General features: G+C 33.6%; 1 protein-coding gene across 1 annotated transcript in view; it reads left to right on the forward strand.

Moving 5' to 3' along the window:
* The first annotated feature begins 743 nt into the window (after positions 1-743).
* Positions 744-13,362, forward strand: part of LOC128161100 (helicase ARIP4-like) — a 116,804-nt gene continuing 104,185 nt past the window's right edge. Inside the window, exons 1-2 of the mRNA XM_052824341.1 lie at positions 744-784; positions 1,218-1,323. Of these exons, the coding sequence (XP_052680301.1) occupies positions 744-784; positions 1,218-1,323 (147 nt within the window). The remainder of the gene's footprint in view (positions 785-1,217; positions 1,324-13,362) is intronic.

Here is a 13,362-nt window from a genome sequence, read left to right on the forward strand (position 1 = left end):
CATTTAGCAGAGTATAAAATCAACATGAACACGGATTTATACTATGTTATTATCACGAAGCCGATAACTGGTACAGTAAATCGTAAAAACTCGGCAAATTCGAGGCGTGGTTAAAAGCACAAAACAAGATGTTTTGGGTTCTAAATAATGATATAAACTAACAGATTGATATTAAAATAAGGAGTTCACTTTTTAAAGTATGTCAAGTTTTATCCAAAAATATCTAGAAATAAGGAATTACGAAAAGAAAACGTTAAATTTTAGCCGATAACTGGTACAGTGCCAGTACACATTGTCCCCCTTCATATTCATTGCTGTTGGTATTTTGTAGGTATCTGCAGCTTTCTGACTGTGGCCGAAGAATACACGAGGATCCACTCTCCCCATCTCAGTCAGGAGTTATGTAGTATTGGCAGTCTAAACTTGGTCGTGTTACAAGGGCATGGTCCCCAACAGATAGCTGGACAAAGGAGCGTTTACGAGTTGTCTGTTGGTCCTCTGATGAAGCCTTGGATCTGTTAGTATTACCTTGATAAAAAAACCTGCTGCTGGGCAGCTTACTTTGATGGAGTTTCCTCCCTTTGTTTCATGGCCTTTGGTTCCTCTGAAACATTTTGACAACTTCTGTAAGTACTTCCTGCTTGCTGTATCAAAGATGGTGTGATGGATTCTTTATTTCGAATCCATCATATTTATAGTCTTCTATGTTTGACAGTACTTCAAATGGCATGTTATACCTATCCATGTCATCTCTACTGTACACAGAGCTAATCCATTTTGACCTGTAAGTGCCACTTCATCAAGTTGATTGCAGTGGCCATGTTTGATTATATGCTTACAACAAAGGGATTACTGGCTGTTTATTTACTAGCATGTCTGATTTCTATAGTATATTAAATGTAGAAATTTCAAATTTAACATATTTTTTTCTACTGAAATATCTGTGTCTAAATATTTTATTTTGGCCAGGGGCTTTTCTGGGGATTTATAGCCTTATTTGGCGTTTTATTTCAAAAACAATAATAAAATTGCATAACATTAATTTTGATGAGAAAAAATGTTAGATGTGTGTGGGCAAAGAGTTGAAATATGACATATTAAAGTTTGAAGGAAATTGATTATAAAGTAAGGTCATTATGATTATTTTAGTGAAGTGAATTTTGTGTGAGATGCTAGTGTTGGCATGCAATTTCAGCTGTTCTTGTACCTTTTTCCAGGAGCCCATTACTCTGGTGTAAGGAGAAGGATTTCACCAAAACTTCTGGGAGACATTGGAAATACCCACAGGTGCCAACCTATCAAGTTTCATCAAAATCAATAAAGGTATGTGAAATTATTAGGTCACATACCACTACTTTTTGCCCGTGCTCATTGACCACACAAGTAGTTCTATTCTAAAAATGTATGTTTTTTTTACAAAAATTCCCAGGGGTGCTAAATGGGCGAATTTTGTGCCTTTTAGGGCATGGATGGAAAGAAGAAGGTTTGAAAAAAAAATACTAGCTAAAAATAATTGGGAAAATTGATCTTTTAAGGCGCAAAAGGAAGGGTGTAAAGAGGCTAATGTTTACAAATATTCCAAAGTGAAAGTGGATATTGCAGGGTAGAGGTTACTGTAGGGGCCATATCTCAGCCCCCTCTTGATTGATTTTCCTGTACTTTGGAAATGTTGTTGGACTAATGATTGTCTATTATTATGCCAAATTTAAATAGATTTTAGGTGGTGGAATTTTTTATATGAATTTTTGTTTTAAAAAGGAATAAGAGGGAAAAATAATTGTGGTCTGTGTCCTATCAAAGGCAACAACTTCCTGTCTAATATGGTGCGAGAACATGTTTACATTGAACTGAGGTTCATGTTTATGGCCTGGTTTAGTTTGAAATTTGTTTGCGTGGGTGGAAAATGCCGAGATCAACAACTTAAAAAGATCAAACTGTTTTGTCAGACCGACACGTAATTAATACATGTTGATGTGTTGCAAGTTGAAAGGAACCAGTCACTCGAGCATCCAAAACGCAGAATAGAATAAAATTCTAATTCATTTAAAAAAAGCTAACACATCCTAAAGCAACATTGTCTAATGATGATGTCCTTGGTTTTCTGACAGTATACATTTATATATAGCATTCCTTATTTCAACCATTTTATATGAAATTTTGTTTCATTGGTATAAACGAAGATTAAATTGAAATACTTTTGTACCTAGATAAAAACTGTAACTAAAGTTTCTTATAATGGTAATGGTAAATAATGGTAATGACTCGATCCCTATAAAATGACAAACGAACATTGCTACTTGTGATATCAAAGATGTTTGTCATATATATTCTATTGCACTATTTCAGTGATACATTTCACAGATTACATATGGTACTTTTTACATGCTACACTCCATGCTACATTTCATGCAGTTACACACCACTATCATGAAGTTGCCATTCATATTATTACAATAAAGATGATGTCAAAAACATGTTTTTTCCTCCCACAGAACTTTACAATTTTGTAGTTTGTAAACCTAAAAAAAAAAAATTCTGGTCATAAGTGAATTTTATTTCCTCCTCCTACGGAATTTTATTATTTTGTTGTTCGTAAACCTAAACGTAGAAAGATGCTGGCCTAACTTACTTCATCAGAACACTCATCCCACCTGATATCAAAGCAAGTATTCATTTATTTTATTTGAAAGAAATGTAAGCCTGCTGTCGAAGTGATTAGTAATATTGAGTACAAAGTTATAAACTGATTATATTTTTCTGTTCGAAATTTTATCCTGATACTCCTTTTTTTCCTTCTGTAAAAAAGGCTCAGATATGGACAAAGGTGTAGCTAGGAAAAATGCAACAAAAATAATTTTTTGTACAAAGAAATTTAAAAGGACTATATTTGGTATGGTTTAATATCTGCCCCCAATTTTAACAATTTTTGTCCCCCGCCGCAACGCGGTGCGGGGACATAGAAATGCAGGGCATGCGTCCGGGTGTCCGTCCGTCACACTTTTTTGTAAGCGCTGTCATGCCTACAAATTTTGACCAATTTTCATTAAATTTATACCAAATGTTTATACCACTAATACTTTGGTCAAGTTCGAAAATCAGCATTGGTCGATACTTTTTGTTGAAGTTATAGGACTTTGATCACAATAATGTCTCTGTTTTATCCAAAATTTGACCTTGTAAGCGCTCTCATACCTACAAATTTTGAAGGATTTTCATTAAATTTATACCAAATGTTTATACTACTATTACCTTGGTCAAGTTCGAAAATCAGCATTGGTCGATACTTTTTGTTGGAGTTATGGGACTTTGACCACAATAACGACTCCGTTTTATAAAAAAAATTGACCTTGTAAGCGCTCTCATACCTACAAATTTTGACGGATTTTCATTAAATTTATACCAAATGTTTATACCACTATTATCTTGGTCAAGTTCGAAAATTAGCATTGGTCGATACTTTTTGTTGGAGGTATGGGACTTTGTGACCTTGTAAGCGCTCTCATGCCTATAAATTTTTGACGGATTTTTATTAAATTTATACCAAATGTTTATACCGCTAATACTTTGGTCAAGTTCTTTTAGATTGTAGTATTTTGGATATATTTGCGACAGGAAAAATAGAAAAAAAAATGGGTGGTGGGGGTAAAAAAATGTTCCTTCCAACCTCCCCACACATTTAATTCTGGAACAGCCCTGAATGTTTGAAATATTCCAATATACAGTATACTAGTATACTGCTTGACCGGCGGGGGACCCTGGAATTCTATTCTTGTTTAAATAGTGTTGCAAAAAATCAAATCTCCATAAATCAGTGTACAGAGGATGTCTATCACTTTTATCTTGATTTTTGTCATTGTTACTCATTCGTTGCATAATATGCAAATATATATATAGATATTATCTATGACGTCACCTTCATGTAAATGACCAAATTTCAGCATTTTTGCAAAAAAATGAAAATGTTATCGTTTTTTTAGGGTCTTCCGTTTCCAACGGAAGACCCTCTTGTTATTCTATTGTTTCTTTAGGGTCTTCCGTTTTCAACGGAAGACCCTCTTGTTATTCTATTGTTTCTTTTTCATTATTATTAGGGTCTTCCGTTTTCAACGGAAGACCCTCTTGTTATTCTTCGGTTTCTTTCTATTATTATTATTATTAGGGTCTTCCGTTTCCAACGGAAGACCCTCTTGTTATTCTATTGTTTCTTTTTATTATTATTATTATTATTCTTTTTCTTTTCTTCTGACTCCTTTTTTGCCTCATAACTCAAAAGGTTTTGAACCGATTTTAATGAAATTTTCAGAGATTTTTGCAAGTAAGCGTCCCTCAAAAATGTAAAAGTTTTAAAGAGAACGTCACTTCCGTTTTGACGTGACGTCATTTTTAAAAATTTCAAAAAGTCATTTTGTCCCGGACTTTTCTCAAAAACGCTTTAAGATAGAGGCTTGAAATTTTGAATGGTTATGATTTAATCGATTTACCTCTGTAATAAGGCTCGAAATGAAAATCGGTCACTTCCGGTCGAAACCGGAAGTGAAACAAATTTTTCGAAAAAATGAATTTTCAGATCAAATCAAAAATGAATATGTGTTTTGTAGAGTTTACTTAGCTGAATCTAACACTGAAAGCCGTTTTAAAATCGGACGATGCATTACAGAGATATTGGGGTTTAAAAATTGATTTTTCCGGAAATTTTGATTCCGCGTTCTTGGTTTAAAAAATAGCGTAATGTTAAAAGTAAAATTAACTCGTACTATAAATAATTGTTAAGTCGTACTGTAACACATTCGGATTTTTTTGGTTACGTCGTTCTTAAAATCGGAAAGGTTTTTGTTAAGTCGTACTTAAAATCATTCGTATTTTGTTAAGTCGTACCAGGAATATTCGATTTTTTTGTATCTTTTTATTTTAGTTACTTTTGTTATTGGTTTAAGAGCTTTGCTTCTTACAGGAACTTCCAGCTTTACTTCCAACATTAACGGAAGACCCACTCGTTGCTTTGCAACGAGCTTTGCTCTAGTTCTTTTTATTTTTTTTTCTGACTCCTTTTCGGCTTTATAACTTAAAAAGTTTACAACCGATTTTAATGAAATTTTCAGAGGTTGTGTGCAACTATAATACCTCAAAGTTTGTGAAGTTTCTTTGAAAATGTCACTTACGTTTTTACGTTACGTCATTTTTAAAATTTTCAAAAAGTCATTTTGTCCGCGGCGTTTCTAAAAAACGCTTCAAGATAGAGGCTTGAAATTTTCAATGGTAATGATTTAATCGATTTACCTCTGTAATAAGGCTGGAAATGAAAATCTGTCACTTCCGGTCGAAACCGGAAGGGTATCAAATTTTTCGAAAAAATGAATTTTCTGATCAAATCAAAAATGAATATGTGTTTTATAGAGCTTATTAAGCTGAATCTAACACTGAAAGCCGGTTTAAAATCGGACGATGCATTACAGAGATATACGAGTTCAAAAAATGATTTTTCCGGAAATGTTGATTCCGCGTTTTTGGTTAAGAAATTAGTATCAAGTTCTTTGTTAAATTAACTTGTACCTAAAAATTAATTGTTAAGTCGTACTGTAACACATTCGGATTTTTTTGTTAAGTCGTTCTTGAAATCGGAAAGGTTTTTGTTAAGTCGTACGTAAAATTATTCGGTTTTTGTTAAGTCGTACCAGGAATAATTCGATCTTTTTTCATCTTTTTATTTAAGGTACTCTTGTTATTGGTTTAAGTGCTCTGCTTCTTACAGGAACTTCCAGCTTTACTTCCGACATTAACGGAAGACCCACTCGTTGCTTTGCAACGAGCTTTGCTCTAGTTATTTTTCTTTTTCTTTATTTTTCTGACTTTTTCAAAGCTTAATATCTCAAAAAGTTTTCAACAGATTTACATGAAACTTTCAGGGATTATGAAGCATTATTGTGCCTCAAAGTTTTAAAATTTTCAACTACAACGTCACTTCCGTTTGTACGTTACGTCAATTTTTAAATTTTAAAAAAGTAATTTTGTCCAGGGCGTTTTTCAAAAACGGTTCAAGATAAAGACTTGGAATTTTCTGTGTTGAAGCAATGATCGTTTATATTTGGACATAAGACTGGAAATTAGTTTCCGTCACTTCCGGTCTAAACCGGAAGTGTTTTAAAATTTTCGAATTTTCGAATTTTTCGTTTTAATTTAAAATGATTACGAGGTTTGTAGAGTTTGTTATGCTGAACACGAATCTGAAATCCGTTTGAAAATCGGACGATGCATTACAGAGATATCGGGGGTTAAAAATTGATTTTTCCGGAAATTTTGATTCCGCGTCCTTGGTTTAAAAAATAGCGTAATGTTCAAAGTAAAATTAACTCGTACCAAAAATAATCGCTAAGTCGTACTTGAACACATTCGGATTTTTTTGTTAAGTCGTTCTTGAAATCAGAAAGGTTTTTGTTAAGTCGTACGTAAAATCATTCGTATTTTGTTAAGTCGTACCAGGAATAATTCGATTTTTTTCATCTTTTTATATTTTAGTTACTCTTGTTATTGGTTTAAGGGCTCTGCTTCATACAGGAACTTCCAGCTTTACTTCCGATATTAACTGAAGACCCACTCGTTGCTTTGCAACGAGCTTTGCTCTAGTTTTATTATTATTAGGGTCTTCCGTTTTCAACGGAAGACCCTTTTGTTTTTCTACGGTTTCTTTTTTTTCTTATTCTTATTATTATTATTCTTTTTATTTTTTTTCCAACTCAAATATTTCAAAAACGCTTGCATCGATTGTTTTGAAATTTACATGTGTAATGTGTATCTAAAAGATCTCTATGATATGAAAAAATTATTTGATGACGTCATCAATTTCGTCAGATATTGACGTTTTTCACGTTTTAAAAAGTGATTTTGTCCGGAGCTTTTCTCATTTTTGATTTAAGATAAAGCTATGAGATTTACAGAGAAAGTAGAACTATCGTTTTACTTATGACATAAGGATGAAAACTTGATTTGGACACTTCCGGTCGAAACCGGAAGCAAAACCAATTTTTTTGAATTTTCATGTTTTTCAATTTTAAAAATTTTACGTACGTATCTTACAGTAATTTTCATGCTGAGTTCAAAACTGAAATCCGTTTTTAAATCGGACGATGCATTACAGAGATATCGGGGTTTAAAAATTGATTTTTCTGGAAATTTTGATTCCGCGTCCTTGGTTTAAAAAATAGCGTTTTGTTTAAAGTGAAATTAACTCGTACCAAAAATAATTGCTAAGTCGTACTTAAACACATTCGGATTTTTTTTGTTAAGTCGTTCTTGAAATCAGAAAGGTTTTTGTTAAGTCGTACTTTAAATGATTCGGATATTGTTATGTCGTACCAGCAATAATTCGATTGTTTTCATCTTTTTATTTTAGTTACTCTTGTTATTGGTTTAAGAGCTCTGCTTCTTACAGGAACTTCCAGCTTTACATCCGACATTAACGGAAGACCCACTCGTTGCTTTGCAACGAGCTTTGCTCTAGTTATTATTCTTTTTCTTTATTTTTCTGACTTTTTTAAAGCTTAATATCTCAAAAAGTTTTCAACGGATTTACATGAAACTTTCAGGGATTATGAAACATCATCGTCCCTTAAAGATTTTAAATTTCTAACTACAACGTCACTTCCGTTTTTACGTTACGTCAATTTTTAAATTTAAAAAAAGTGATTTTGTCCAGGGCGTTTTTCAAAAACGCTTTAAGATAGAGACTTTGAATTTTCTGTGTTGAAGCATTGATCGTTTTTATTTGGACATAAGGCTGGAATTAAGTTTCCGTCACTTCTGGTCCAAACCGGAAGTATTTTAAAATTTTCGAATTTTCGAATTTTTCGTTTCAATTTCAAATGTTTATGAGGTTTGTAGAGTTGGTCATGCTGAATACAAAACTGAAATCCGTTTGAAAATCGGACGATGCATTACAGAGATATCGGGGTTTAAAAATTGCTTTTTCCGGAAATTTTGATTCCGCGTCCTTGGTTTGAAAAGTAGCGTAATGTTCAAAGTAAAATTAACTCGTACCAAAAATAATTGTTAAGTCGTACCTGAACACATTCGGATTTTTTTTTGTTCAGTCGTTCTTAAAATCGGAAAGGTTTTTGTTAAGTCGTACTTAAAATCATTCGTATTTTGTCAAGTCGTACCAGGAATATTCGATTTTTTTCATCTTTTTATTTTAGTTACTCTTGTTATTGTTTTAAGAGCTCTGCTTCTTACAGGAACTTCAAGCTTTACTTTCGACATTAACGGAAGACCCACTCGTTGCTTTGCAACGAGCTTTGCTCTAGTTATTATTATTATTCTTTTTCTTTATTTTTCTGACTTTTTTAAAGCTTAATATCTCAAAAAGTTTTCAACGGATTTACATAAAACTTTCAGGGATTATGACACATCACTGTCCCTAAAAGATGTAAATTTTTTAAGTACAACGTCACTTTCATTTTTACGTTACGTCAATTTTTAAATTAAAAAAAAGTGATTATGTCCAGGGCGTTTTTCAAAAACGCTTAAAGATAAAGACTTGGAATTTTCTGTGTTGAAGCATTGATCGTTTTTATTTGGACATAAGGCTGGAATTTAGTTTCAGACACTTCCGGTCCAAACCGGAAGTGTTTTAAAATTTTCGAATTTTCGAATTTTTCGTTTCAATTTCAAATGTTTATGAGGTTTGTAGAGTTGGTCATGCTGAATACGAAACTGAAATCCGTTTGAAAATCGGAAGATGCATTATAGAGATATCGGGGTTTAAAAATTGATTTTTCCGGAAATTTTGTTTCCGCGTCTTTGGTTTAAAAAATAGCGTAATGTTCAAAGTAAAGTTAACTCGTACCAAAAATAATTGTTAAGTCGTACTTGAACACATTCGGATTTTTTTTGTTAAGTCGTTCTTGAAATCAGGAAGGTTTTTGTTAAGTCGTACTGAAAATCATTCGGATTTTGTTAAGTCGTACTAGGAATAATTCGATTTTTTCATCTTTTTATTTTAGTTACACTTGTTATTGGTTCAAGCTTTGCTTCTTACAGGAACTTCCAGCTTTACTTCCGACATTAACGGAAGACCCACTCGTTGCTTTGCAACGAGCTTTGCTCTAGTTTTTCTTTATTTTTTGCACTCGGAAGTATAGAGCGCAGGTCTGCTCAAGTACGATTTTAACGAATGTCTTTCTTCCTATAACTATACACATCATACTAAAAAGTGGTACTTGAGCAAGCCTGCACTCAATGTTTCCCAGTCGAAAAACCATCTGAAAACACCCATTATGATATTTTGCTACAAAACATCAATTCATCAAAATAAGACAATTTTCATGACGTCATTGCTAAATTAAGATGACACTGTGGTGATAACCTTTTACACACTTATTCCCAATCTGATTTCAACTACTGTGTAGGTAGTGTAGATTCAAGTTTGTTCAAATCATGATCCCCAGGGGTAGGGTGCAGCCACAATTTTTTTTTGGGGGGGGGGGGGTCGGTCGAACTTTTACATAGTAATATATAGAGTAAATGTTTTAAAATCTTCTTTTCTGAAACTGAGTAGCCAGAAAAGCTGTTACTTGTGTGAAAGCATTCTCAGGTGGGGTTGATTCAAATTTGTTTAAATCATTATCCCCAGGGGTAGGGTGGGACCACAATGGGGGGGGGTCCAATTTTACAAAAGAAAACAATGGGGGGGGGGGGGGGTCAAACTTTTACATAGGAATATATAGAGAAAAATCTTTAAATATCTTCTCAGAAACCAATCAGCCAGAAAAGCTGAAGCTGGTGTAAAAGCATCCTCAGTTACAGTAGATTCAAGTTTATTAAAATCATGATCCCCAGGGATAGGGTGGGGCCATAGTGGAGAATCAAATTTTTACATAAGAATATATAGAGAATAATCTTTAAAAATCTTTTCAGTAACCTTCTTCTATGAAACAGATCAGCCAGAAAAGCTGAAACTTGTGTTGAAGCATCCTCAGGTAGGGAACCTTTAAGTTTGTTCAAATCATGATCCCAAGGGGAAGGAAGGGGCCACAATGGGGGGGGGGGGTCCAATTTTACAAAGGAAAACAATTTAAATTATTTACAAAAACTTAGATGTTATTATATTCAGTTTTACTTTATTCAAGCATGTTGACATATTTTTGGTTCTTTTAGAATTGTTTAGACTCTGGCCCTTCAGACAATTCTTGGGCCTCACAAAGGGTTCAAAGTTTAATGTAGGTTTATCATGTTTATAATTCATAAACTGTATAAACAGTTCTTTAAGTTCAGTTTGCAGGTCAAGGTTCAAGGTCATTCACTTAACCTTATTTGGCTCATACTGCACATCAACAGAGCTTCTGAGTAAAGGGTGTGCAACTGGCCAAGAACCAAATTTTAAGGTCAAATATGAAGGTTATAGCAGAATGATATGAAAAATCATTGCCTGGAGCATATCTTTTCTCCCTTGGTCCGATCTGGCTCATACTTTAATAACACTCTCCACTTGGCCATATTTGCCTTCTTCTTCACATTAACAGGACTTTTGGGTTAATGGTGTGCAACGACTTAATAATTTGAACAAAGTCAATGTGAAGGTCATAACGGATCTTTTTATAATCAGTTTAAGACCGTAGATTATTTCCCATTAGCTTGATCTTGCTCAGGTTAAAAAAAATGTATGTTTGTAAGGCGTAATGAGATTAAATTAAAAGTTTTATGCCAGCTGGAAAATTTCTAAGTTGTAGGACAAGGTCAAAGTAAACTTCTCTGAAATGTTTTTCACCTGTAGTCCATTATTTAAGCAGGGCCCTTTGAGATGGTTGCCATCTCAATGTTGTCTAGTTATGTCTATTCTTGCTCAGGTGAGCGATTTGGCCCATTCGCTTCGTGTTTTAAAACGTTTTTGGTCAAGATTTGGGGTTGCCTCAGTATAGAATTTGCCAAGCTTTAGAACAAGTTCCTCAGAATTAATGTTATCAAAGTCTAGCATTTCCTCATAGGTTTCCAGGGACCATTCTGTAAAAAAAAAATCAGTGGTTTAGGAAAAAGGTTTTAGGGGGATGAAAACTCAACAATCAATAGTGATATTCTGTTTGAATACCTCAATAGCTTAATCAGTAAAGCACTCATACTTACGTATGAGGGATTCAGGTGCAATTCCTGATTGGGGTCTATCATTTATGTTGAGTTGATTTTTTCAGACATTAAAAAATGATGCTTTTTTAGTTTACATTTTCATAATTTTCAAAACTGTTAAAATGAAGTCCAAATTAAAGTCTCCACTTTCCACTTTGTAGTAGAACATGTTTTCTCCCCTTTATTCTTCATCAGAAACTAATCCAAACATTTTAAGTTTTGGAGCACAGAAACTCTCATCCCTTTCTCTTGCAAAAGATTGCTGCATCTATCAGCTTTTCTGGAAGACAGATACACGTGCATCTTGCAGACCTACCTGTGTAACCTCCTCTACAGTCATTTCATCTACAAAATGAGATTCAAGAATCTCTCTATCATTTTCAGGTGGACCCTTATTTTCCAAGTGTTGCTCAAAATTGTATCCTTGCTTGAAATCTCATCCATTTTGTTTGTTTACTACTAGCAGAGGACATGCATCATCATTAGACCAGAATATACTCCCTTGTATTGTTAATTATGATTATTTACTCAATTTTATCAATTGTTGTGACTATTTTGTTATCAAAATACAGTAAAACATGGTTATAGCGAACACGCTTATACTGAATTGACACTTACCATGAACTGATTTTCATTCCTCATTACTTTATAACATGTTGTAAACTCAAGAGATATAACGAATTACCCTTACAACGAAGCAAAATCGCCTGTCCCTTGCACTTCTTTATAAGAGTGCAAATACACAGTTTTAAATGTTTTATATGTAACGATATAAGGACGTTTTAAGATGAGACACAAGCAAAACTGACCCGTATAAAATTTGATTGTAAAACATGTTACATATATATCTACTAGTATATATCAATAGAAAGATAAAATTATGAATTTTTTTCAACATGTAAGTTAATGCTAGAATTTATTTGGCACTCAAAGCATGAGGAAAGTAGTCAAAAGGATGCCTCTAAATGCAGTACACTCACTCATTTTAGGCTCCCCTAACAGCAGAATTGAAATAAATCGGCCATTTTAGTTGTCTGTGCATTTTCAAGAGCAAGTCTGTAGGCATCGTTTATAGTATTTTCAGTGTACATTTACCAGCTTTTTAAAGAGCTATATTATCTGCTAAAAATTCATGAAATTCTGCACTCGTTAAATTTGGATGTTTTTGGAGTGGGTTCTCCCTTTATTTTTCTACATACTTTTCTACAGGTATTCGAAAGAAAAACCTCTATAGCATGCAATTGAAAAAAAAATTAAATATCATGTATACCGCATAAAAATAGCAGTATTGCTTTTTCCCAGAAACCCCCCCCCCCCCCCCCCCACCCCCTGGATTTTATATGAAACTGTGTTAGCTACCTACAGTGGAACTTATGATACCACAAGCACACAGACATTCGCCGACCTTATAGTTAATTTCAATTTAACCTTGAGGTCAAAGATAGTTAGTGAAAGCCTGTTCTCAGGTGATAGTTAACTTGTTTACAGGTAAGATGGTGTTTACTCAATAACTGTTGTCATCAAAATATTTCAAATTTGATCGAATTATTTTGAATATGATTCCGTTATATATTCAATAGCGATAAAAAACAAAAGCAAAAGCCGCAAGAAGTTGGACACTAAAAACACGTTCCATAGATATAGCTGTTCACTGAATAACCAGCGCTAGCTATATGTTTTACCATGTGTTGGACTCGGATCCCTGTTGCGGACACTGATATAAATCAATCGATATTGCAGTTAGATAAATGAAAACTAAATAGTTTGAAGCTGTGCGCAGTTTCATTGTGTCGCAAATTGTTGTTTCAACTGTGTCGCTAAGAGCTTTTCTGTTTGAAAATAGGCTTTTATACTTGTATACTCGTACTAAAAACTGTTAACACAATCGGAACGAAATGTTAGCTGAGAGTCGGGCAACGTTGATTCGATACAATTTTAATACTTTTGAATAGTATGTTATCAAGTGTGATTTTTCATTGTCTTGCAAGCATCTGAAGTAGAAACATTCACGGACTTTGAGGCTGTTTACTTTCTTGTGACTATTTTGTTATCAAAATACCACAAGCACACAAACCTCATACACAGTACAACATAAAGGATACACCTTTATGAAAATTCTACAATTAGAATTAAAAGTGCAACACTTAAAGCATGAAATTTTGGAAAGGTAAGACATAGATCAGGCTTCATTTTCGACAATCTATTATTCCAAGAATGTATTCGTCGACATTATTATAGTTAATTTCAATT

Source organism: Crassostrea angulata, chromosome 8 (assembly GCF_025612915.1).
Source record: "Crassostrea angulata isolate pt1a10 chromosome 8, ASM2561291v2, whole genome shotgun sequence".
Classification (NCBI taxonomy): domain Eukaryota; kingdom Metazoa; phylum Mollusca; class Bivalvia; order Ostreida; family Ostreidae; genus Magallana; species Magallana angulata.